This window comes from Dicentrarchus labrax, unplaced genomic scaffold (assembly GCF_905237075.1).
Source record: "Dicentrarchus labrax unplaced genomic scaffold, dlabrax2021, whole genome shotgun sequence".
In the NCBI taxonomy this organism is placed as follows: domain Eukaryota; kingdom Metazoa; phylum Chordata; class Actinopteri; family Moronidae; genus Dicentrarchus; species Dicentrarchus labrax.
In genome coordinates, this window is record NW_026136703.1 from 2,452,501 (window position 1) to 2,475,634 (window position 23,134).

At 39.5% G+C, this 23,134-nt stretch overlaps 1 protein-coding gene and 1 long non-coding RNA gene across 2 annotated transcripts in view; one reads left to right on the plus strand and one right to left on the minus strand.

Annotated features, from left to right (window-relative positions):
* Positions 1-1,292: 1,292 nt before the first annotated feature.
* ankrd6a (ankyrin repeat domain 6a) overlaps positions 1,293-23,134 on the plus strand; it is a 32,271-nt gene continuing 10,429 nt past the window's right edge. Inside the window, exons 1-8 of the mRNA XM_051383761.1 lie at positions 1,293-2,553; positions 4,242-4,340; positions 5,156-5,339; positions 8,093-8,200; positions 16,624-16,737; positions 18,577-18,789; positions 22,005-22,150; positions 22,277-22,375. Coding sequence (XP_051239721.1) covers positions 22,007-22,150; positions 22,277-22,375 — 243 coding nt within the window. The 5' untranslated portion in view covers positions 1,293-2,553; positions 4,242-4,340; positions 5,156-5,339; ... (2 more) ...; positions 18,577-18,789; positions 22,005-22,006. The remainder of the gene's footprint in view (positions 2,554-4,241; positions 4,341-5,155; positions 5,340-8,092; positions 8,201-16,623; positions 16,738-18,576; positions 18,790-22,004; positions 22,151-22,276; positions 22,376-23,134) is intronic.
* Positions 6,110-7,639, minus strand: LOC127354514 (uncharacterized). The gene is made up of 3 exons (XR_007881570.1): positions 7,367-7,639; positions 6,930-7,228; positions 6,110-6,734 (listed from the first exon to the last, which is right to left on the minus strand). It is a non-coding gene; the product is annotated as an uncharacterized LOC127354514 (long non-coding RNA).

Sequence of the window (23,134 nt, forward strand, 5' to 3'; positions counted from 1 at the left end):
TGGATGTGGTAGAAGTAGTGGGGGTGGTGAGAATAGCGCTGGGACCAGCGTTAGTGTTCACTCTTTCTACCGCGCCAGTCACGGTGTGTCCATTTGCGGCAGTGGCACAGCCATGTGTTCCAGTTTACGACTGTTGGCTTACAATTTACTTTTTCCCTGTTCATTTGATATGTGGACAACATAACAAATAGATGGAGGGGGGTGAATCTGATGAAATAAGTTAAACTCTCTTTCAAAATATCAGGTATTTCATGGAAATTACATAATCCAATATGGACGCCGCCATATGACGTTATAATATGCAAATTAGATGGGAAAATGTACTCCCTAGATAAACTTTAGGTCATTCTCAATATTTCTCATTTACACTTTGTCTCTATCTCAAACCACTTTCAAGCCAGAGCCTTCTGAAATTTAGATGTCAAAATCTAGTATTTTTAAAAATAATTTAGATTTATAGAATAAGATTTATTTTTACGATAAAAAAATGATAGTACTTGTTCATTATGTAATGCGAGTAATTGAATATTAAAGTAACTGAAAATGCCCATCCCTAGTTTTTAATCAAAATTTTAGTCTAACATAAATTAACAGTATGTCTTTCTAATTTGTAAATTTACTTGAACTTAAGGTACTCCATATAGAAGGCTCCATCCAGAATTTTCTTCACTCAGTATGCCTATACAGTTAAAGTATACTCAGATTTTTGACACTTAATATGTCACAAAATTAGTGACACGTGTTTTTTTTTTTTTTTTTTTTAACGATTCAGATGAATCTTTTGGAATCAGATGACTCAAACATTGATAGTGAAGATGAGTACATTCCATGTCCCATGGACAAAAGCACAGAAAGTGATAGCAGTTTGGAATTAACCCTGGAAGATCAAAAAAAGACCAAAGGTGCATCTAGTGAGAGCAGAAGAAAGTCTTCCAGTCAGAGTAAGTTGAAGCCCAGGTAGAGTGGAAGTGAGTCCTTCAAGCAGAGAAGAAGCAAGTCTTCCAGTCAGAACACAAGTGAGTCTTCCAGTCAGAGCCAGCTTGATTTTAGCCAGAAGAGACCCTTTGAAACAAGTCATGACCCCACACAAAAATTTCCGAATAGCAGAGTTGATGGGAATGAAAAGAAAATAGTGGTAACATATTCTAAAAAGGATGTGAGTGTTGCCCCTGGAAGAAGAGCAGGCTGTGTATGTCAGTCCAGTTTTAAAGAAGGAGGATGGATCTAGAAGCTATAAGAAGAAACATTTCTGTTTTTATTGCAGAACGTTTGTCCAGGAAATGTCAAGACACTTGTGGCGTAAACACCAAGATGAAACAGATGTTGCAAAAGCATTCAGTTTGCCAAAGAATTTAAAAGAAAGGAAACAGCAGTTAGACTATATACGAAATAAGGGGAACTTTGAGCACAACAGTGACGTTTTGGAGACACAAAAAAGGCAAACTCATCCCATGGAAGCAACCACAGAAAAAATCTGAAGGACAGGAATTTATACATTGTGTTCACTGCTATGGCTTGTTCCCAAGAAGAGCAATGTGGCGGCATTTTCAGCTATGCAGCTTCAAACCTGAGAGTACTAAACCAGGTAAAACTCGAGTTCAAGCTTTGTGTGCTTTCGCTGAACCTGCTCCACCTGGATTTAACAATGCTTATTGGAAGTTCGTAAGTGTTATGAATCAAGACATGATTGTAGTTGCTATTAAAGAAGCTGCATTCTCAAGTATGGTTACAGACTGTTCAAGAAGAACGAGAGGATAGTCAGTCAACACCAGTACATTCGGCAAAAACTGACAGAGCTTGCCAGGCTGTTATTGGAAGCAATAAAAGTTACACATGTGAAGACCATCCAAGAACTAATAAAACCTGAACAGTATGGTCAGGTTGTCACTGCTGCAAAGAGCCTATCTGGATTCAGTGAGCAAACTGGCAAATACCGATCCGTCTCTTGCTTGCGAGGTTGGACACAGCTTGCATTCTTTGGCCATGTTTATCAAGTCCAAAGGCCTGAAAAAGAAAGATAAACAAGCTACTCAAGATGCTGAGGAGTTTGCGCTGCTTTATCAAGAAAGTTGGAGATTTGACATTGCATGCCAAGCATTAACTCAACTTGACCAGACCAAATGGAATGCTCCTCAACTGTTACCAAAAAGATATCCAAAAGCTCCATTGTCATCTAGCTGAGAAACAGCAGCAACAGAAGGGTGCTGTGTGGAAATGGATATCTCTTTGCATTACCACACTCTGTCCATTACGCTTCTGACTGCATAAGGCACTTTATGAAAGAATGTGATCACATCAAAAATCCGAAAGCATTAACATCAACAAAACTAAGGAAACATATCGCCACCCTCTCTACTGTATTGAACCTTTAGACCACAGAACTCGATCAGTTGGCAGACTTCCTCGGGCATAATATTGCTGTCCACCGAAAGCACTACCGCCTTCCGGAGGGCACCCTCCAGTTGGCCAAAATCAGCAAAGTGCTCCTGGCAATGGAACAGCTAGGAGAATACAAAGGAAAGAGTCTGGATGAAATTCAAGTTGACATGAATGGTACTAAGTCTTATTATATTTTAAAGGTGCAATATGACACTTAGTCTTCAGCATTCAGTAAGTGACTAAAACTGGAATTTATTAAGTAATAGAATTGTATGCAGGTAATTTGCAAGTTTAAAATTTTAACCTTCTTTAAATTCAGTAAGACCATACATATGCAAAAATGAGTGTCTCACTTACACATAAACACAAACATACAGAAGAAGAGGGCAAGTTTTATAGTTTTGTATTGAATTTTGATTGTATCTACTTAGTTGTAGTTAAAACAACATGATCAGTCCAGCAGTTTTCTGCAGTATTTTTGTATACTCTTAATTGGCAGATTGCCCACAGTCTCAGCTTTCCAACTCAATAATATTATATATAATTAACATTTTAGACACGATTGGCATGGAGGGGCCTTCAGAAGAGGACATTGAAGATATGTGATGATTGTTTTTAAATTTGTTATGAACTATCTGTCATTGATCATGAAGATTTATGAGCTTTTTGCATTTGTATTTTGTTTTCACTATTGAAAGCCTGCAGGTTTTCCTGATTCACTATTTGCTGACATTATGTGAAGACAAGGACACAAAATATAGTACACTGTCTCCAGGTGATGCACTACCATTGGGGGTGCAAGTCTGGTTCAGCAAGACAGGGGTCTGTAATTGTAATCTACTCCATGGTACACTGTATTGTCAAAGTACAGTAACAATATTAAATATCTCTGAACTGTCATTCATCTGTAAAACCCAGCTCACACCACAGAATCAGGACAGGACAAAATCATTTTAGAATATTGCAGGGAAAAGTTGCAGCAGTGTGAACATGTAATTTGCAGAGCATTTGAAGCCGTTGCAAATACTTTATAAAGATCTGTCTTGGCAAATCTCCAAATGCAGCTTCAGAAATTATGAACGTCACCATGTTTCTTTTGCCAATTAAGAGACACAGCACAGAACATGACAGGTGGTGATGTTAATTATGTTATGGATTAATAAGAATGATAGGTAATCCTTATATATGCTATATTCTACTTCATTAAAATGGAGAGAAAGTATAAAGAACCAGCACAGAAACATACGGTAAACAGGACAGATATTTGGACAGAGGAGAGGGAGAATAAGCTGACCAGCTGTTAGAACCTCTTTCACTCAGTTCAGTCAGACAACTCTGGATGAATTTAATGTCTTTTATTGGTTATGAATAATTATTATAACTAGCAGCAAGCAAGTTGGCGTCAGGCTCTGTCTTGATATATTATTCCCTGAAATGATCTGCCTGACAGATATTACAGGGAATGAATGGTAAGATCCCCACAGGTGGATGCTGGGGAGGAGGTGGGGTTGCAGACTTAATGGGCAGAAGCCGCAGCAGAAGTATAAGCATAGCCTGAGTATATGGCACATCACCTCAAGCAGCAAAGGAAATATCAGGTAAGCAGGGAGGTTTGAAAAGCCTGCCCTAACAATTCCTGGGTTTAAGTCACGTGATTATGATGATGTGGTCAGTCACAATTTCCCTGTGGGGCAAAGAGGAGCTAAGACAGCAAAGACCCACATAAACACAGTTTGGCATCTCAGTCCTGTGATGATAGCCTTACCTGTTTTCCTCACAGCCATCGGATAAACGCCTGATTTATACTGCATATAGATATGTTATGGAATATAATGATCTTCTTTGTGTTAACTTATTTTCAGATTCCTGCAGCTCCAGTAGCTCTGATCGACTTCTCCTCTGCAAAATCCAAAAAACAAAAGCTTGATCGTTCCATTGATGGCAGGACAACTGAAAACAAGGTTGGGAAATCACTTCCATGCCCAAGAGTGAAGAGAGGGTCAGAAACATATGCTAGTTTTTTTGAGACCTTAAGCAAAAACTGTCCGAAGAGTGCAGCACTGATGGCTAGGGAGCCTTACCACAAAGAATTCATCCCCAAGTCTATCAGGCTTTCTAAAACTGTTCTTGAATACAGAACACCAGAGACTCTGCAGCTAGGAAAGCTATGCCAGGATTTCCAGCTAGAAGAGCTCACCCTGTCCCAGGTCCAGGCTGTAGAGAGGGCAACTCGAAGTCAGAATGCAAGCAGGATTTGGTTAAGGCAAAGAGCTGGACGCATAACTGCCTCTAAACTGAAACAAGTTCTTAAGACCAACCCCCAGCAACCATCCAAGAGCTTGATCAAGGCCATATGCTACCCAGAAGCACATAGGTTCACCACAGCCACTACAAGGTATTTAGGGTTTGAATTAGGGTAAGGCAGAGGTAAGGTTTGGGGTATGAGGCTGTCCACATTAAGAACTGCAACTAAAAAAGTGTTCTATGAAGTGGGAGGAGAGTCCATACCACAACTATAAAGCTGTGGTCCATACTCTGCCATCTACTGTAGACCTTCTTCAGTTAGAACAAATGTTTACTGTTTTCATAGTTTATTCATGGTATGGACAGCCCTGAAGGGTCAACATTAGTTATAGGGTTATAAGGCTAGGGTTATGCAGGAGTAGAACTAGGTATAGGGGTTAGGGTAATGGCATTTAAATCACTGAACTGGCTCTACATATCCAATACTAAGTAATAATTTCCTTTTCATGTTTTGCATATGTACTGTGTACAGTTATGGATGCAAACATAAAGCACAAGCCAGAGGAGCGTATGAGAAGCTGATGGGTCGGGAGCATGCAGGTTTCTCCTGTATGGACAGTGGTCTCTGGCTGAACCCCAAGTGGCCATACATGGGGTCCTCCCCTGATGGCATTGTCACTTCTGACTGTCACGGAACTGGCATCTGCGAGGTTAAGGTGATATTACAGTCTCTGTTGTAGTAAAGTCCCTAAATCTCGAGTCTGAGTCGAGTCTCAAGTCCTCAACTGAGCAAAAAGGCAGATAATATCTTTGCTAATCTATTGTTCACATGTCCTTCTCACTGTGATTTTAGTGCCCCCACTCTCACCAAGATGAAGCCAATCTGCGCTTGTGTGCTGGGGGAAAGGGCTTCTGCCTCATCAATGATGGGGATAAGGTCACGCTGGACTGGAGTCATGACTACTATTACCAAGTTCAGGCACAGCTTCACATTGTAGATGCTGAGTACTGTGACTTTGTTGTGTGGAACCGCAATGACATTTTTGTTGAAAGGATTTTGCCTGATCTTGAACTTTGGGATGATGTGATTCCTAAAGTTGAGTGCTTTTTTAAAAACAGTAAACTTCCAGAAATAATGCGACAGCAAGTTACAAATGTGCATGTGTAATGTGATGAAAGGATGTTTACTGGAAAGATTAAATGCCATTGAGAAGACAGAATAATACATGGTGGTTTATTTACAAGATTAGATTTTTCAACAATTGTTATAATAACTACAAGAACATAGTGTGCAATAATATATTGGAATCCATTTCATTATATATAGTACATATCGCCAGTACAATTGGACTAGTGGATAAAAATATTACATTTCAAAACATATTTACATTACATTACATTAACATTACATATTTACCGACTGATGTGCGTCAGGGATCAGGTCCTGGACTATCCCTACCCCCCTCCCTCCTCTCTTCTCCTCCCTCTCTTCCCCTCCTCCTTACTCCAGTGGGACGACAGACTCCGAAAGATTAGACAAGACACAGCAAATAACCCCAATCTTGTCAATCAGTGCTAGTGCCTCACCTGGTTTTGTTGCCATGTGCTCTATGGGCATAGCCCTGCTTTGCAGAATCTGATATTTTCTTCTGACTAAACTGATGACTCTCTCAACATGAATATGCAAATTAGCTATTTTTCTAGTTTCTGCCACCTCATACGCTGACAGCTGTTTTCTCCCCTTGGTAAATGCAGGTATCTGTAGTGAAGCACAGTAAAATCCCACACTATCGCCAATATTGAACCCACGGTCTAATAGGACAATATCTCCAGGTAACAGGTTTTTTAGGAGGTCACTCTCTATTGTGATCTGTTTATCACTGACTCTCTCTCCCCAGGCACCAGATATGTCAGTGACATAGCCTTGGGGTGCAACACCAATCAGAAATTTTACAGTATGGTGATTTTTTCAAAGGACTCCTGGTTGAACTGTGTGTCCAGTGCTTTGGTTCGAAGATCTCCAAGCTCTGTTGTGTTCTGTATCAGAACATCCTCCATCTTCTCAATGTCATCCATCGTTAGCTCAGTCTGGCATCCGGTATCTGCATAGCCTGCAATATAGCAGTGGGGAGCATAATTAGTTAATTCATGAATATGAATTATGTGAATTGTTGTGAAGTTATCTTTTTGACAACCTTTTTACAAACATGCAAGTTTTCTGGCCCAATTATACAAGGTGATTTTCTGACAATCACATTTGTAACATTTAATAATAATGCTGGTTACACATCAGTACAATAATTTACCTTGATCATTGAATGTCCCATTCCCGCTGATGCCCTCTGATTGTGAGTTGTTGTCAGCCGGCTGCTTCGGTTCGGAGCAGTCGGCGTTAGATCTGGGCTCATACCCGGGCTCTCAGCTGTCTGCTGGAGATCCAACATAGCCTCTGCACATTCCGACTGTCTTTGTTGGTCTTCCTTGAGCTTCATCCTCTGCTCTCGTTGAAGAGATGCCTCTGATATGGGCTTAGTTTTTTGGTAACCGAGGTTGACTGTCGGAGCCCAGTCTACCGACTCAACGTCACCCAAAGCGCTAGGGCAGCCTAGAAAAGTCCCAATGAAGTCCATATTAGATTACCGGTAACTTAATAATCATTACTAAGTAAATGAGCATTTAATGACAACCTAATGCTGTATAAACACAGCCTCAAAAACCAAGTTAGCTAGCTAACATAACTTACCTCGACGAAGTGGCCGCTGCAGACTAGGGCATTAGCAGACTCTGCTCCTCCAGACCACAGACGTACGTTTAAAATCCATTTTTTACGGCGTTGTTCTGTGAGCTTTTTACATTTCTCACCTTTATGAACGACAATCTTTGGTACCCTTTCCCTTTTCTCAGTTAGAACGATTGGAGCAGCCGTAAACTAAACAAAACAGGCATTTTTTCAGACGGCAGATTCTCGGTTACTTCACTTCTTGCCCTCCATCTGGATTTCACGCTCTTGCGAAGCAGCAATGTGACGTCATGTGAAACCAAGCAATTGAAGGGAGCATGTGACGGATCAGCTGATCAAGATTTGGTGCAGCTCTGAGATGTCTGCCTGAACTGGTTCCACAGGCTTCTTTGTAGTCATACTCCAATGAAATAAACAATATACAATAGCCTTTGCTCAATTACGTTTGTTCCTGGATGTGTACAGTATTCTTTTTCATTTACATAAAAAGTGACATTGTTGGATACAGAAACCCAATATTAAAAGTATTGTCTTGCGGTGTGAACCTTTGGCGATGGCATGCATTTTTACTACGGATCATTTTATACAATCTGTATACCCTTGATCACTACTGTCACAATCACAACAGTTATTTGATTAATATCCTTATCAAGCAAGCTTTACTGACTACTTAATATTAGGGTCAACATGTCTGTCTTGCATGGTTGAATAAACCTTTTCTGTGTCCAGATATCAGTCTGCCAGGAGAACAGGGGTCAGAAGATGAGGAGAGCATGTCATCCCTGCACGACTGCACCTCCACATCACAAGTCCAAAATCAGGGAGTGTCTCCAACAGGTGAGCTTGAACGATGAAAGCAGATTGATTTTTACCACTCCTCTTCCTCATTTTTCTGATGCTACAGGACATATCAGCAGAAAAGTAAGTGTGACAGTGAGCAACTCCCCGGACAACAGGAGACTGGGAGAAGCCACGAGTGATCATCGTCAAGCTGTACCATGATGACCGCTGATCTACAATGGAAACCGTATTGCCATATTTTTTACTTAATTTAGCACTTTCTTCCTATAAGTGAGAGTTTAATACCTCAGTACTACGTAAGTTGATATAGTTCTACTATTTCTCATTACTATACTTTGGAAAGTGCAGATTTAGTATTTTCAATATCTATGTTGAACTTAACTCTGTGTGTAATTCGAGTTGCTATACTTTAATAAGGAGATGCTGAAACTGTATAAGAATTTGCAGGAGCCCAAGAACCGATTTATTTTTATTTTTATTCTAGTGTGCCCCAAGCACAGTCAAATTAAACCTAGGCGTGCACACTTGCTGCTTACTTTTGCGGCTAGGACTTGGTCCCACCATTGCTTTACTAACGTTGGCTAGCTGTAGTTCCATTAGCTATCTTGTTCTTTTGGTTGTTCTGATCCCTCTGTTCTTTGGGGACCCTGTGACAAACACCGCAACAACAAAGACACCAACTTTTCTCTACATCAGGATTCTTACTGATTCTGTTAATGATGGAAATTGTAGACACAGCTGTAGTTATTTCCTTTTCCACTCCCTCTGTACCCAGTCAATATCACTGCTTCCCATGATCCACATAACCGTGCTGATGAGTTATGTTCCAAGTGTTCGCTTTTGCTCCTCATTTCTCCTCCTGGTCGCCGCATGTCTAAGACTAAGATATATATTTTAGATTATACATAATGGACACACTAAAAGTCATAAGCTACAACGTTAAGGGTCTTCATAATCCTATTAAGAGAAAGAAAATTTTGCACCAGTTGAAACAGGTTAACTGTTAGATAGCATATCTGCAGGAAACCCATTTACCTGATGGGGAACATGAGAAGTAAAAAAAGTAATAGGCGATAAAGTATTTGACTCCTCACACCCCTCTGGGAGAAGTAAGGGAGTTTCCATACTTATACACAGACAAATCAACTTCACACAAACATTGGCGCACAAAGACACTGAAGGAAGATATGTTTTGGTCAATGGATTAATTGATGGCATAGAGGTATCCCTTTTAAACATATATACACCCAATGAAGACGAGCCAGGCTTTACCAGAACACTGTTTGATATAATATTTCAGTATAGCACTGGTCTATTGTTGATGGGAGGAGACTTTAATTGTGTGATGTCACAGTTAATGGATCGGCAACCCGCCTCGAAAACCCCCTTGTCCAAAATGAGCAGAATGCTTAAACATCTATCCACAGTCAGGTCTTGTGGATGTATGGAGGAGCAAATTTCCAAGAAGTAAAGATTTTACTTTCTACTCAAGTAGACACATGTCCTATTCAAGGATTGATTATTTTTTCACACCTATGAATGAGTCTTATAGGATAGTAGATATTGAGATATTACCTATTACAATCTCAGACCATGCACCCACCGCGCTTAAGTGGAATATAGGCCACAGACCAACCTCCAAGCAATGGAGGCTAAATGCATCTCTTCTGAACGATAAAGAATTTGTCTCCTTCATCATAGCAGAGTTTAAGGAATATTTAAATACCAATACCTCGCCTGAAACATCACCATTGATACTGTGGGATTGTGCTAAAGCATATATCAAGGGCCGAATTATTTCATTTTCACCCGCCAGGAAAAAACAAAAAGAGTCTAAACAGAGAGAACTGGAGGATAAAATAAAAGAGCTGGAACAAAAACACAAAAAATCGGCTTCAATCAGTATCCTAAATAATTTGAATGCAGCTCGTAGAGAACTTAATAGTTTACTATCGGACAAAATTGAGGGAACACTGAGATTTACCAAGCAGCGATACTATGAATATGGCAATAGGGCGAGTAGATTATTAGCATTTAGTTTAAGAAAACAGCAAGCATCTAACACAGTGCAGAGAGTAAAGTTACAGGACACCTTTGTTACAAAACCTGATAAAATAGCAGAATCCTTTGCAGAGTTTTATAAAGGTTTATATAAAAATACAGACACTTGCTCAGATGACACGAAACTTGCAGAGTTTCTGAACCACATAAAATTGCCTGAACTGACGGAGTCTGCAGCAGAAGAGTTAGATAGGCCAATTGAAGAATGGGAGATCAAGCAGGTGATTTCATCTCTCAAAAACAATAAAAGCCCAGGTCCAGATGGCTATAGTAATGAATTTTATAAGACATTTGAAGATTTGCTGTCACCACTGTTACTAAAGGCATACCGGCATGCACTTGAATCAAAAATTATGGCACCATCCTGGAATGAGGCAACTATAGTGGTGATACATAAGGAGGGTAAAGATCCCACTGAATGTCAACCCTACAGACCAATATCACTGCTGAATGGGGACCTGCGTATGTTAACAGCAGTCCTGGCCAGGCGAGTGAATCAGATAATCACTCAAATAATCCATCCCGATCAGACTCAGACATCACTGGGAGATATTACGGAGATAATGTACGCCGCTTACTAAACATAGTATCTCACCAGCAAGATAGGAAGTTAGAATCATTAATTATATCCTTAGATGCCCAAAAGGCATTCGACCGTGTATCATGGCAATATTTATTTCAAACATTAAAGCGACTTAGATTCGGCCCTAACTTTATAACTCTGATACAAACATTGTACTCGTCACCACAGGCTGCTGTCAAAGTTAATGGCTGTAGATGAGAGAGAATCACTTTGGAACGTGGATGCAGACAAGGCTGTTCTTTATCACCTTTACTATTTGCTATTAGTATCGAACCGCTAGCCCAACTCATCAGGGATGATAATGATATAAAAGGAATTGTAATTAATGAAGAGGAACACAAATTATCGCTTTATGCTGATGACGTTATTCTGTATCTGACAAAACAGGCATTAACGATACCACATTTAAAAAGACAAATCTCCAAGTTTGGATTTTATTCAGGATACAAGGTAAATGTGGAGAAAACTATGGCTATGGATATAAATGGCACGGTCCCACATAGTGTAAAGCTTCAGAGTGGATTTAAATGGCACATGGAAGGTATTAAATATCTAGGTATATACATTCCCCCATCTGCAGAATCTGTTTGACGCTAATTATAGTAAAATAATTTGTAGCATTAATAATGATTTAGAACGGTCTATGCTACCTCTGTCTCTGCTGGGGCGCGTTGAAAGTATCCGTATGAACATTCTACCCATATTACTTTACTTGTTTCAGATGTTACCTATAGAAATTCAAAAATGTACATTCGATAATTTGGAGAGAATGATGTCAAAATTTATATGGCAAAAAAAGCGCCCTAGAATTCGACTTAAAACTCTACAGTTATCTAAATCAAACAGGGGTCTTAAACTCCCAAACCTAAAATATTATTAATGGGCTGCACAAATGAAGCCTAGGATAGCGTGGCTTCAGAACAATATAGACACGCGTTGGCTCAACACAGAAAAAAGTCTATGCTCATTAAAATCTCTGCAAGACCTGCCCTTCCTGGATGCTCCCATAAAGGAAATGGAAACTTGGACTAAGAATACTTTTAAAATCTGGGTTAAAGTACAGTCAACTTTTGGATTACCGACACAAATCTCACCATTAATCAGCATTGGATCTATAAAGAGCTTTATACCTAATAATTTGGACATCGGCTTCAGAAGGTGGTCAGAGTATGGCCTGGTTTATCTGCACCAGTTATTCAGTTTTGGTAATCTAAGGACATTTGAGCAGTTGAGAAGTGGTTATGGTCTCCCTAACTCATATTTCCATCGATATCTGCAACTTAGAACATTTCTGACAGGGCACAAGGAATGGGGAAAACTCATAAAAACTTCTCCTATCGAACAGTTCCTAATAGAAATACAAACAGGAAATAGAGATGAAAAAATGATTAGTAGATTCTACAATATATTTTTATCCATGAATACACAAAACTCCTTGCAGATAAAGCAGAGATGGGAGGTTGAAATGGACATGTTTATATCGCAGGAAGCCTGGGAGGAGGTGTGTAGTGAGGCACACCTGGCCTCAAGTTCAAATACATGGAGGAAATTCAAGTGGAAAATAATTGTTAAATTTTTCAGGACTCCAGAAATAGTATCTATAATGAGCCAGTCACATTCCAGCTCATGCTGGAGGAATTTTGGAGCACATACTGCCAATCATACCCATATATTCTGGTTATGTCCCAAACTAAACACATTCTATCTATAAATCTGGGTTAGATTAATAATCGGATCACAAATTAATGAATGAATGACAACCATTACTTCTTCAACGTGAGGAGAAACCACAGAAACGCTGTCGGTACGTGTGCAGCTCATCATGCGCTGATTATTTGCATTATTTGTTTATTCATTTCAAGATTATGACAGAGAATAGCGGCTTTAGATGCCAATCTATTGTTTGATTTTTGTTTACTCTAAGCAGCACGTGTTAGGGAATTTTCCATCATTAATATGCACTGGGTCAAACTAGGCTTTAGCATCCTCACTAAACTGTGACATATACCTTTCTGTGATGAGTCATATAGTAAAAATAATTCATAGTTTAATTTTGTTTTAACTAAAAAATAAGGTATACTTTCATGCGGGGTGTGTGTGTGTGTGTGTGTGTGTGTGTGTTTGTGTCATTTTATTTGTACAGGAATTTTGCCCGTCTGTCCTTCTGAGTGGCAAACCTCTCAATGACCCTTTTATTAAAGTCAGGAATGTCCTTGACAAGTTTCTTCTCCATGGAGAGCATAGCCAGAGCATTCAGGCGATCCTGTGTCATGCTGTTTCTCAGGAAGGTCTTGATCCTCTTCAGTGTAGAGAAGCACCTTTCTGACTCAGCTGTTGTCATGGGTGTGGTGATGAGGATCTTGAGGAGGCTGACAGTCTCTGTGAAAGTGCTCTGAAGGTTGTTCTCCATGAAGAACTGGTACAGAGGCACTGCACCACTACAAGCCTTGAACTCACTGTTCTCATAGATGAGGGACAGTTCGGTTTTGAGCTTGGCCTTGTTCAACATCGGGTACGCCTCCACGGTTGTTTCAAGCGCTGCATCGGGGAACTTCACACTGTGTTGTGGGAACAACTTTCCGTGCAACAGTGTCGCGCTGATGAGGTGCTGCGTGAAGGAGAACCTCTCCTTGGCATGAATCAGGATGGTATCACATACCTGTAAAAGATACATCATCAGCTTTAATTTGCAATAAAGCTATTTTGATGCAAGTGATCCTGACTGAACACATGCCTATGTCCAAGTCAAGTATATGATAACTAAGGAGCTGATTGTTCAGGGTTTTTGGTTTTGGCTACATACTACCAGGCCTGAAATAAAGTTCTAGGGGAAACACTGACAATTACATCACAACTTACCTCTGTAGCCAGCCTCTGTTGTTCTCCTGGTCCCAGCATCCTCCATCGCTTTATGGGCTGCTGCTGCTCGTCAGATGCGCTGTCCCCACACAAAGAGGGAATGGAGGCCCTGGGTCCAAAAAATAAAGTTTAATTTGATAACTTGCCATCAGACTTCTTAACCCACTGTAACCCCCCCTCAACACACACACGCACATCCACTGACTGACTGTTAATTATGTACATCACAGGTTAAAAGCAGTTACTAGACATATCGTATATACACACACACACACACACACACACACACACACACACAATATGTCTAGTAACTGCTTTTAACTTGTGATGTACATAATTAACTTATGTTATTACGTTTTTTAGCAGTTTTCTATTACATTTGTGAGAGGGATGCAACATAATTTTGTTCTCCTGTGCACTTGTCCTTTGTAAGTGATAGTCTAAATGACAATAAAGTTAATCTTCAATCTTCAATAACAACTAGGCCTCTGAATAAGCCTGTTATTAACTGTCATAATTAACTGTGTAATACTTTCCTGCATTATTATCCAAGTCTGATTGTGTCTTCTCTTTCCTTTTAAAATACTAAAACAAATATAATTGTGATGTGCTCTATAATCACTCACTTTGATGACAAGACACATTTAGGCTTTTACACTGTTGGAAGTGAGCTATTCATCTTTCTAACAACAACAGCTTTATCAGCCAATAGTAAATATAGTTATTTACCTGATCGTTAGCATGCTGTCTGTGAACCTCTGGACAAGTTCTTTAATGAAGACAGGGTCGATGTTCCTCTTCTGCAGCTGGCTGAAAAGCATGTCCACATTTGGCATGATCTTGTGGAACAGTGCCAGGAAAAAACAGAAAGCCTCGTCTTCGAGCATCCTCACAAAGCCCCCAGCCTCTCTGACAGTCGGGGGGTCAAAGTTCCCAGAGTCTCTGATGGTCTGGAAACACGTTAGGAGGTCATCCTTGTGCTCGTACACAGTGTTTACAGCGCGACTGTGGAAGTTCCACCGTGTTGTAGAGGCTCTGGGGAGTCTATGGGCAACCACTTGGTCAAGCACGGTGGTTCGCTTGGTAGACCTGGAGAAGAAAGCAGAAAATCCTGCAAGGTCGGAAAAGAAAGTGCCGATCCTGGGGATGCATGAAGTAGCCTGCTGCATGATGAGGTTCAGCTGATGTGCATAGCAGTGGACGTAGTGTGCATTTTCGTACACATCCACTATTTTACGCTGCACTCCGCCGGTGGCTCCCCTCATCACACTTGCTCCGTCGTAAGCCTGGGCAATAAGTTTGGCCTTTTGTCCATGTGAGAGTATGGTGCTGAGCCTCTCCAGCAGCGCTGTAGCGATGGTGTCGGCGGTTGCGTTCTGGATGGTAATGAACTCGAAAAACCGCTCTTGGATGTTACTGTTAGCATCGATGTAGTGTAGCACAAGCACCAGCTGGCAGTGGGTGGAAACGTCAGTCGTCTCGTCGGCTTGAATGGCGATAAAATCAGCACTCTTTACTTCCTCCAGGATGTAATCCTTGAGCACTGACAGCATGCAGTCCAACAGCTGGTTCTGTATCGTCTTGTGACTGCCCTTAAAAAAGGTAGCTGTGTTCAGGTGCTCCTCCAGCACACTGTCAAGGGAGGCAACAAAATCCACCAAGCCCCGGAAAATGCCGGGGTTGTCCGAGGAGTCCGAGTTAGTCTCGTCATGCCCACGCAAGGCCAACTCAAAAGCCCCACAAAACTTAACACAATCTTAAGGACGCTGATTGGCTGAATTTTATGTCATACATTCATATCTTAAATTAGCAATTGGCTTAACTGCTACATAGACCCGCCTCCTGGGGGCGCTTTCTCTATCGGCCAGAGCTGATGAGGCTTCAGACAGGCAGAGGAAAGGTTGCCAATAGGATTTTCTATCATATTTTACACATATTACTGGATGCATTCCATATTTCAAACACACAAATATTGACATACTGATATTTTTATCATTATTATTATCATTATTATTATTATTATTTAATTTTTTATTTTAATTTTATTTTTTTGTGGCTCAAGGGGGGCGGCGCCCTAGCGCCCTCTATTGGCCAGCCGCCACTGTACGGGACCTCTATCTGATGGAGCACATTATATATTTATTAAGGCTCCAAAAGTCCATCTTTACTAAGCGGTGGAGTCCCGTCGTGTCTTTATTAATACAATAAGACTGGTTAGCCTTCCCCCTCTACTACCTTTTTTACATAATCCACACAGTGCCTCACGATGTTTAGTGTAAGCCCTGCTGGTTTCCTGATTGCTTATTTGTATGTGCTTGTGTATATATGAATGCCTGAATGTGTATATTTGTTTTAATATATTTAATGTATTTAATATGGAGTGGATATTTGTATTTGTATTTGTTTTTGTATCATTTTTGTTTGTTTGTCTTACTTGCTTGTAATCTTAATTTGGATATAATGTGTACAATTGTTGTCTACAGCTGGCTAAGCTGTATATACTGAAATGTTGTCACTGAAAACCCAATAAAAAATAAGTTAAAAAAAAAAAAAAATGCTGTGAACCAAAGGCAGACGCAAACTGGCAGTTTGAGGCAGACTGGGATTGTGACGCAACAACCTGTGACGGAGGGGCTGCAGGGCTTCAACCTTCAACCTATCGTAAAGACCGAGCTCTCAGCAGCATGGGAGTGTTCTGTGCAAACGGGTGGAGGGTGCAGAGCAGTGACATCTCCACCCACGACTCAGAGGCGCATTGCTAATGAGCTACTGGCGCTCTGCAGAAGAAGCTGAGAACGCTTTAAAATAGCTAAAAAGGATGATTGGAGGGGTCTTTAAGAGACACAAATGCCATATACTAAATTATTTTATAAATTACAATAAAATAATCACTGTACTGACAGTTTCTTCATATTTTATGTCTTGTATTTTTTAATAAAGTTATTTCTGTGTCTAGATGTCAGTATGCCAGGAGAACAGGGGTCAGAAGATGAGGTCACCATGTCATCCCTGCAAGAATGTACCTCCACATCACAAGTCCTAAACCAGTGTGGGTCTGCAAGAAAGAGAGGTAAGCTTTGGGACTTGCATCCTCTTTTGGACCAGTGCCACTCAATTATTTTTAAGGTCTTTTACCTTGCTTTTAATGAAAATAGTCTATTGGTCATCATATCATTGAATAAAAGCATGTCTCTGAATTCTTAATACACCTAAAAGAGCTTCCTACCCAGGAAGGGAATAAGACCTATTGTGCGACAATATACATATACAGACATAGATAGATCGATAGATCGATAGATAGATCTATATCCATCCATCCATCCTGACTGAATCACAGAAGGAGTGTGTGAGTTGTTTTCGTCTCTTTTCAATAGAAACCAGGCCAAGCTAGCAGGTGTTTTGATGCCTCGTATTATGTGCTGGGACCCTGTTTGTACTGTTGATGAAGTTTGGTGCTGACCTGAGCATTATTTGTGGCTATGAGTGGCTTTTTTGATGGCGGTTGGCTGGTGGAGAAATAGACTGCAGTGTATTGCTATAGTGCGGTCTTTTACAACCAGAGAAGTAGGCGATCGGCAAACTTGATCTCTGGAGGGGGGGGTCTTACTTGGTGTCATGTGTTAGACCAGGGCTGGGCAATTTTTTTTTCCAGTGGGCCATACTGACTCCGATAAAGTATGTGAAGGGCCACACAATTGGAAATCAAATTGAAACATAAAATATTTAGTGCTGAATTATATTAAACTACATATATTTAGTGGACATGATTGCTTTACAATAGGCTGTTTGACAGCCCACAATCCATGTAATCGCATTATCAACTTTTATATTGGCCAAACATCAGTTGTCTGATATCCACCACAGGTTACTGAAGAAACAAACTGTATTATGATATAAATATGGACTCGACAATTAACCACTCAGAATCCTCTGATTCAGTGAGACTATTTGTATAGATAACCCAAACTTTCACAGACTTGCATCACTCAATGAAGAAAATATTAGTCTAATATCTTTTGTATAGTTTTATTTATGAAGAAACACACAACTCCTTTGCTGCTGATTTACTGTAACTAACGGCACCAACATGAAAATGAATTCCAACTGTAAGAAATGACTGATTACAAGCGTGGTGGATGGAGGCTTCAGACGCACATATGTGTAGGCTACAACCAGCCGTATGGTTGCACCGATCACGTCAGAAAACCCAGTCATCTCATGAAATGCTCTTTTAATCGCAGTTTGCTAAACATCCGTGTTTGGGAAATTATAATTAGGTGCGGTGACGGGACTTTATAACCGTCAGCAGTAATGACTCAGAGGCAGAGCGGGTCGTTCCTTAATCAGAAGGTTGTGGCTTCGATCCCCAAGCTCCTGGTGCCACATGTCGAAGTATCCTTGAGCAAGATACTGAACCCCAAATTGCTCCCAATGCCATGCATCGGTGTGTGAATGTGTATGAATGTTAGTTTCTGTTCGATGGAGACAAAAGTTTAAAATTTTGTTAAATTGAAGTGATTGGGATTTTTTTTTATCTTACCTGATTTTTTACAGCAGTGTAGAACCACTGGAAAGGGTGGACCCCATAAATGAGCAAAAAACTGGTGGGCCTCCTGAGGGGCAAAAACAAGTGTGTGTGTGTGTGTGTGTGTGTGTGTGTGTGTAGTAGTAGTAGTAGTAGTAGTGGTAGTAGTAGAGGTTCAAAGCACGCTATTCCCCAGATGAGCTGGATGTCAGCTGACACTTTTTTGTAATTTGACATCACAGATGAACTGGTCATAAACATGATTAAAGCTTTTTACATGGCTGTGTGCATGTGTAGATGAAGGGCTAAAGGTATTATCGTAGCTATATGTACGAAACCCATTCTCTGTCTCTCTCTCTCTCTCTCTCTCTCTCTCTCTCTAAGCTGTAGTGCACTACAACAGCTGCCGTCCTCTCAGCACATCTTCACACACTGAGTAGCCGGCCTGCTGTTGCTGTTGCTGTTGCTGTATCATCCTCTTACACACTACAAACCCAGCTACCAACTATTTTTAAAGGCTTGTTTGGATTTTGCATGGATGCTCCTTTCGGCTACAGCAGCGACTGACTGAAGTCTGCAGGCTCTATGAAGGATAAGGTAAAACATGTGGAACTGGACAATGCCCTTCTTTTCTGTGAGAACCTATAATTAAACTTACATTTTAACAAAAGCCAGCCTCATGAAACATCAATAATAACACTGAAAAATGCAGCAACAAATTATACACTGTAAAACCTGATGAGTTAGATCAACACAAACTGTTGCTTGATTGCCTTAAACTGTTTAGGTTTATTAACTCAAACAATGTCAGCATAAAATATATTTGATTTGAGTAGAAGTAACTCTAACTCTCTCTCATTGTTATGGTAACTTAGGTAAATTCTGTTTACTGTACTGTTAACTGTTAAATGAAGTTACACTCATATGCAGCATTTCTCCAAACTTATTTAAAATGTGTGAACGGATTTATCTTTTCTTCCACTAAAGCAAATTATTACCTGTCTAAACAGCTGACATACGATAAAAGTGTATAATTAATTGATTCAAAATGGTAGCAAGTACATTTTCGGTGGGTTTTTTTATGTGACGAACATCAAGTCTTTACACTTGGAGCGATCATTAAACAGTATTTGGATGCATACTTGGGTTTGTGATGATGATGATGATGATGATAATGAAAAGAAATAACAAAACAAAAATTGCTAAATCCTTTATGCTTACATTTTTATAATGATGTTAAATCACTTAAAGAAACACAATGTATTTAAAGAAAATGAGTCAGTGGAACAAACTGGAATTATGTCACCGATACTTAAAATACTGCACACATTTAAGTGCACTCAGAACAACTGAGTTGCTTCAACAGTTCATTTTTGAGTTAGGTTTATGAGGGACATTTTTTGGAGGATTTGTTTATGTTAACTGACTTCTTTTATTAAGATCTGTTGTCTTTTGAGTGTATAGCTTCACGTTTGAACATATTTTAATGTATGTAATTAGTATATTATTTTACTAGCCTTTAATTAGGCATTTACATGACATGACAGGGTTTATTATTCAAGTACCAACCCTTATTTCTCTGTACTGAGTATACTTTTTTAAAACTCTTCATGCAGCTCATCAAACTAAATGCGCTCATTCCCAACCTGAAGGTCCCAACACCACTAGGGGTCGGCAAAGCTTCACAGATGGCTGCAAGGCCTTCTAGATTTTAAGGGGTATAAGACAACTTTTTAAAGAAATGTTCAGTAGGCCTACATCTCAGCATTTGTTAATTTCTATGAAGAAAACTAAATTAATGTTGTTGTTTTTAAAGTTTTGATTAGTATATAAGATGTAAACTTTGAAGACCTGAACACAAACTATACTAACAGAGCCTTCAGTCTCTGCTAAACAGCCTCGTCCTGCATGTAAAAAACAACTAAAGAGCTAATAGAGCAGAGCTCTAATGCAACCAAAAGACTTCATCTCAGAATCAACTCTTTTTCTTCAGGCACACTAACAGGTAACATTATTATATGTATCACTATCTTTGAAGGATCTTTTTTCATTGTTCTGCCACAAAGAATCCATTATAACATTATAACCCTTCTTTATTGACTGCATTGTGCTGCCTTACATTGTTTTATTTTGACATTTTGACATTTTTGCATAAAATAATTCCAAGTACACAAAATGAAACTGAAGCAAATCTAGTAATGCAATGATAGACAGATAGACGGATAGATAAGCCTTAGAGGTGTTGCTAGGTGTATTTTTTCTGTTCAAATTACGTACTGTTTTCCCCCCTGCTTCCAGTATTTATGCTAAGCTAGGCTAAAATGTAATTTCCACTAAGCCAGAGGCTTACCTTTGACCCTCAGTAAAGATCAGATAATGCTGGCCTGAAAGCACAATTCCTTTAATTGTCCAATCTGAATGAAAAGAGCTGAGATGAGAGGTTTCTGATGCAGGCTCCAAACGCATTCACGCTTACAGTCTGTGATCCAACTGTGAATGAAAGGGTCATTGTTCTGATTTGTCCTTTAAATGCATTTATAAAATTATGTAAATGTAAAAGCAAGTATGGATGTAGAGTTTAGTAATGAAATCTCTCTTTTGCACAGTTCATTGCTGCTGCAGTGTGATGTTGATGTGTTTGATGTGTAGGTGTGTGAACTAGTACACAGACATGTACAGACATTAATCTATATTATAACACATCTCAAGGTAGCTAGCAAGTGTTTCAGCATTATGTACACATGCTTTGGGTTCAAGACACTTAATAATCCGACAAAGATTAAAGGTTGATGGTTAGAACATAATCTGAGCTCAAATACTGCAGCACTGACATGAAATCCTTTGTCATCTGGGTCAGATGCTTAACATTAAAGGAGCAGGACAGTCAGCATGAGAATTCAGGTCAGTGGTTTTTAGCGAGGGAGCCAACAATGTGCTAAGTGTGCCAGACAATATTGAACATTTATAGTTTCATTTGCTAGGAATAAAAAAATAAAATCAATGTACCTACACAGGGGGCATTCACATTACGCTTGGAAGAGGAGGGAGAAACGAGTGATTTGCAAACTGCAAATACACCGCTAGATATTGGCAATTGTAATTTATGTAAAGCAAGAGAAACATATTATCAGTGGGAGTGAAGATTGAACATTAAACACTAAATAAGGGCAGTGTTGCAGCATATACATGAATAGATTTCTTTGGCCCACAGATTTAATAATCCATTCACTATAATTACTCTAAATAATTACTCTAAACTCTAAAATATGTGTTTTTTGATGTTCCTCAAATTTAAAACTTCAAGATCAAATCATGAATTATCAAATACTTTTCATGGAACTAAAAGGTTCCTCCAATCTGTTAGGCAAGATTAGGCAAATTAGTCTACTGGCATATAAAAAAAGATGACATCAGTTGTATGCTTTCTTCTGTTACTACATGCCGATGTGTTGAAACACAATGAACAAAAACAAACTGATTTGCGTCTGCAGAACTTTTAAATATGCTGAAATGGAATGGAAGGAGTGTTCAGTGCTGCAAGCCCCACCCCCAAAGTTCCTGTACTTTTATAAAACTAATAACTAGTAACCAGGCACTCTTTGGGTGTTAAAATAGGGGAAAGTTCCTGCGGTGGAAACACAGCTATAGAACAGAGGTGTTATTTTTATTATCTAACTAAAATGATCTTCTATTGTTTTATTGACAGGTTTTGTGAAAATGCTTGCATATACTGTACAGGTACAGACCTATGAATGTGTGTGTGTGTGTGTGTGTGTGTGTGTGTGTGTGTGTGTGTGTGTGTGTGTCAGCAGTCATGAGCGGGCAGGCAGTGGTCAACGCACCTTCTTCATCACGCCAGGGTCACCAGACGGCCCTGCACCGGGCTGCCATGGTGGGGAACAGTGATGCCGTGGCTGCTCTGATTCAGGGAGGCTGTGCTCTGGACCTGCAAGACAGAGTGAGTGGTGGACACTGTCATACACCCACAATGCACTGCAAAATTCATTTACTCATTCTCAGTTTGTGTGGTTGATAAAATGACAACGGTTTGTGATGTGTATACTGTGTCCAATATCTGTTTGAGGACGGCAACACTGCGCTGCATGAAGTGTCCTGGCATGGTTTCACTCAGTGTGTCAAACTGCTGGTCAAGGCGAAAGCTGATGTACACATCGGGAACAAGGTAGGATAATAATAATAATAATAATAATAATAATATAATAATAATAATAGCAATAATACGACATATGAATCAGAGTTATTATTATAGTTAAATACAACTAAACTAAAAACTAAAACCAGATGTGGAAAAACATTTTAGTTAACTGAAATAAACAACAACTAGACTTTAAAAGAAAAAAGAAAACTAACTTTGTTTGTCAATTTGGTCAAACACAACAATCCTGAGGAGACACTGGGGCATATGTTGATGTGTGTTTGCATTGTACTATCTGTTCTGAACTTTTTCAAAACTTGGCTGAAAAGACCACCCCTTTTATAATAATTAAAAAACATACAAACTAAACTGAAATGAGCAAATTCATTTTAGAAACTGAACTGGAAAAAAAATACAATACTTACCCTGCTGGGAATGAGACTCAACAATCAACTATCTTCCAGCCACCAACCCCCAGTGTCTTTATATCTTTCTTGGCTGTACCAATCTGACAGCATCCAAAGTTGTAGTAAAGAATCATGAAGAATTAACATTACATAACTTTAATATATGACTATTTTGTTGTTAAAATCACATCATATTTAGTGAATGTGGCACATTATAACTTGTTTGGGACTTGACTAGAGACTTGTAAAACAATGACTTGGCCCCACCTCTGGTAATATATTTTTGTGTCTGGTTGTGGACATTTAGGAAGTAAAAGATAATGAAAATTAAAATTCAAGTAAAATCTGTGTAGGCTCCCTGTTAAAAGTTTGTTTGTAG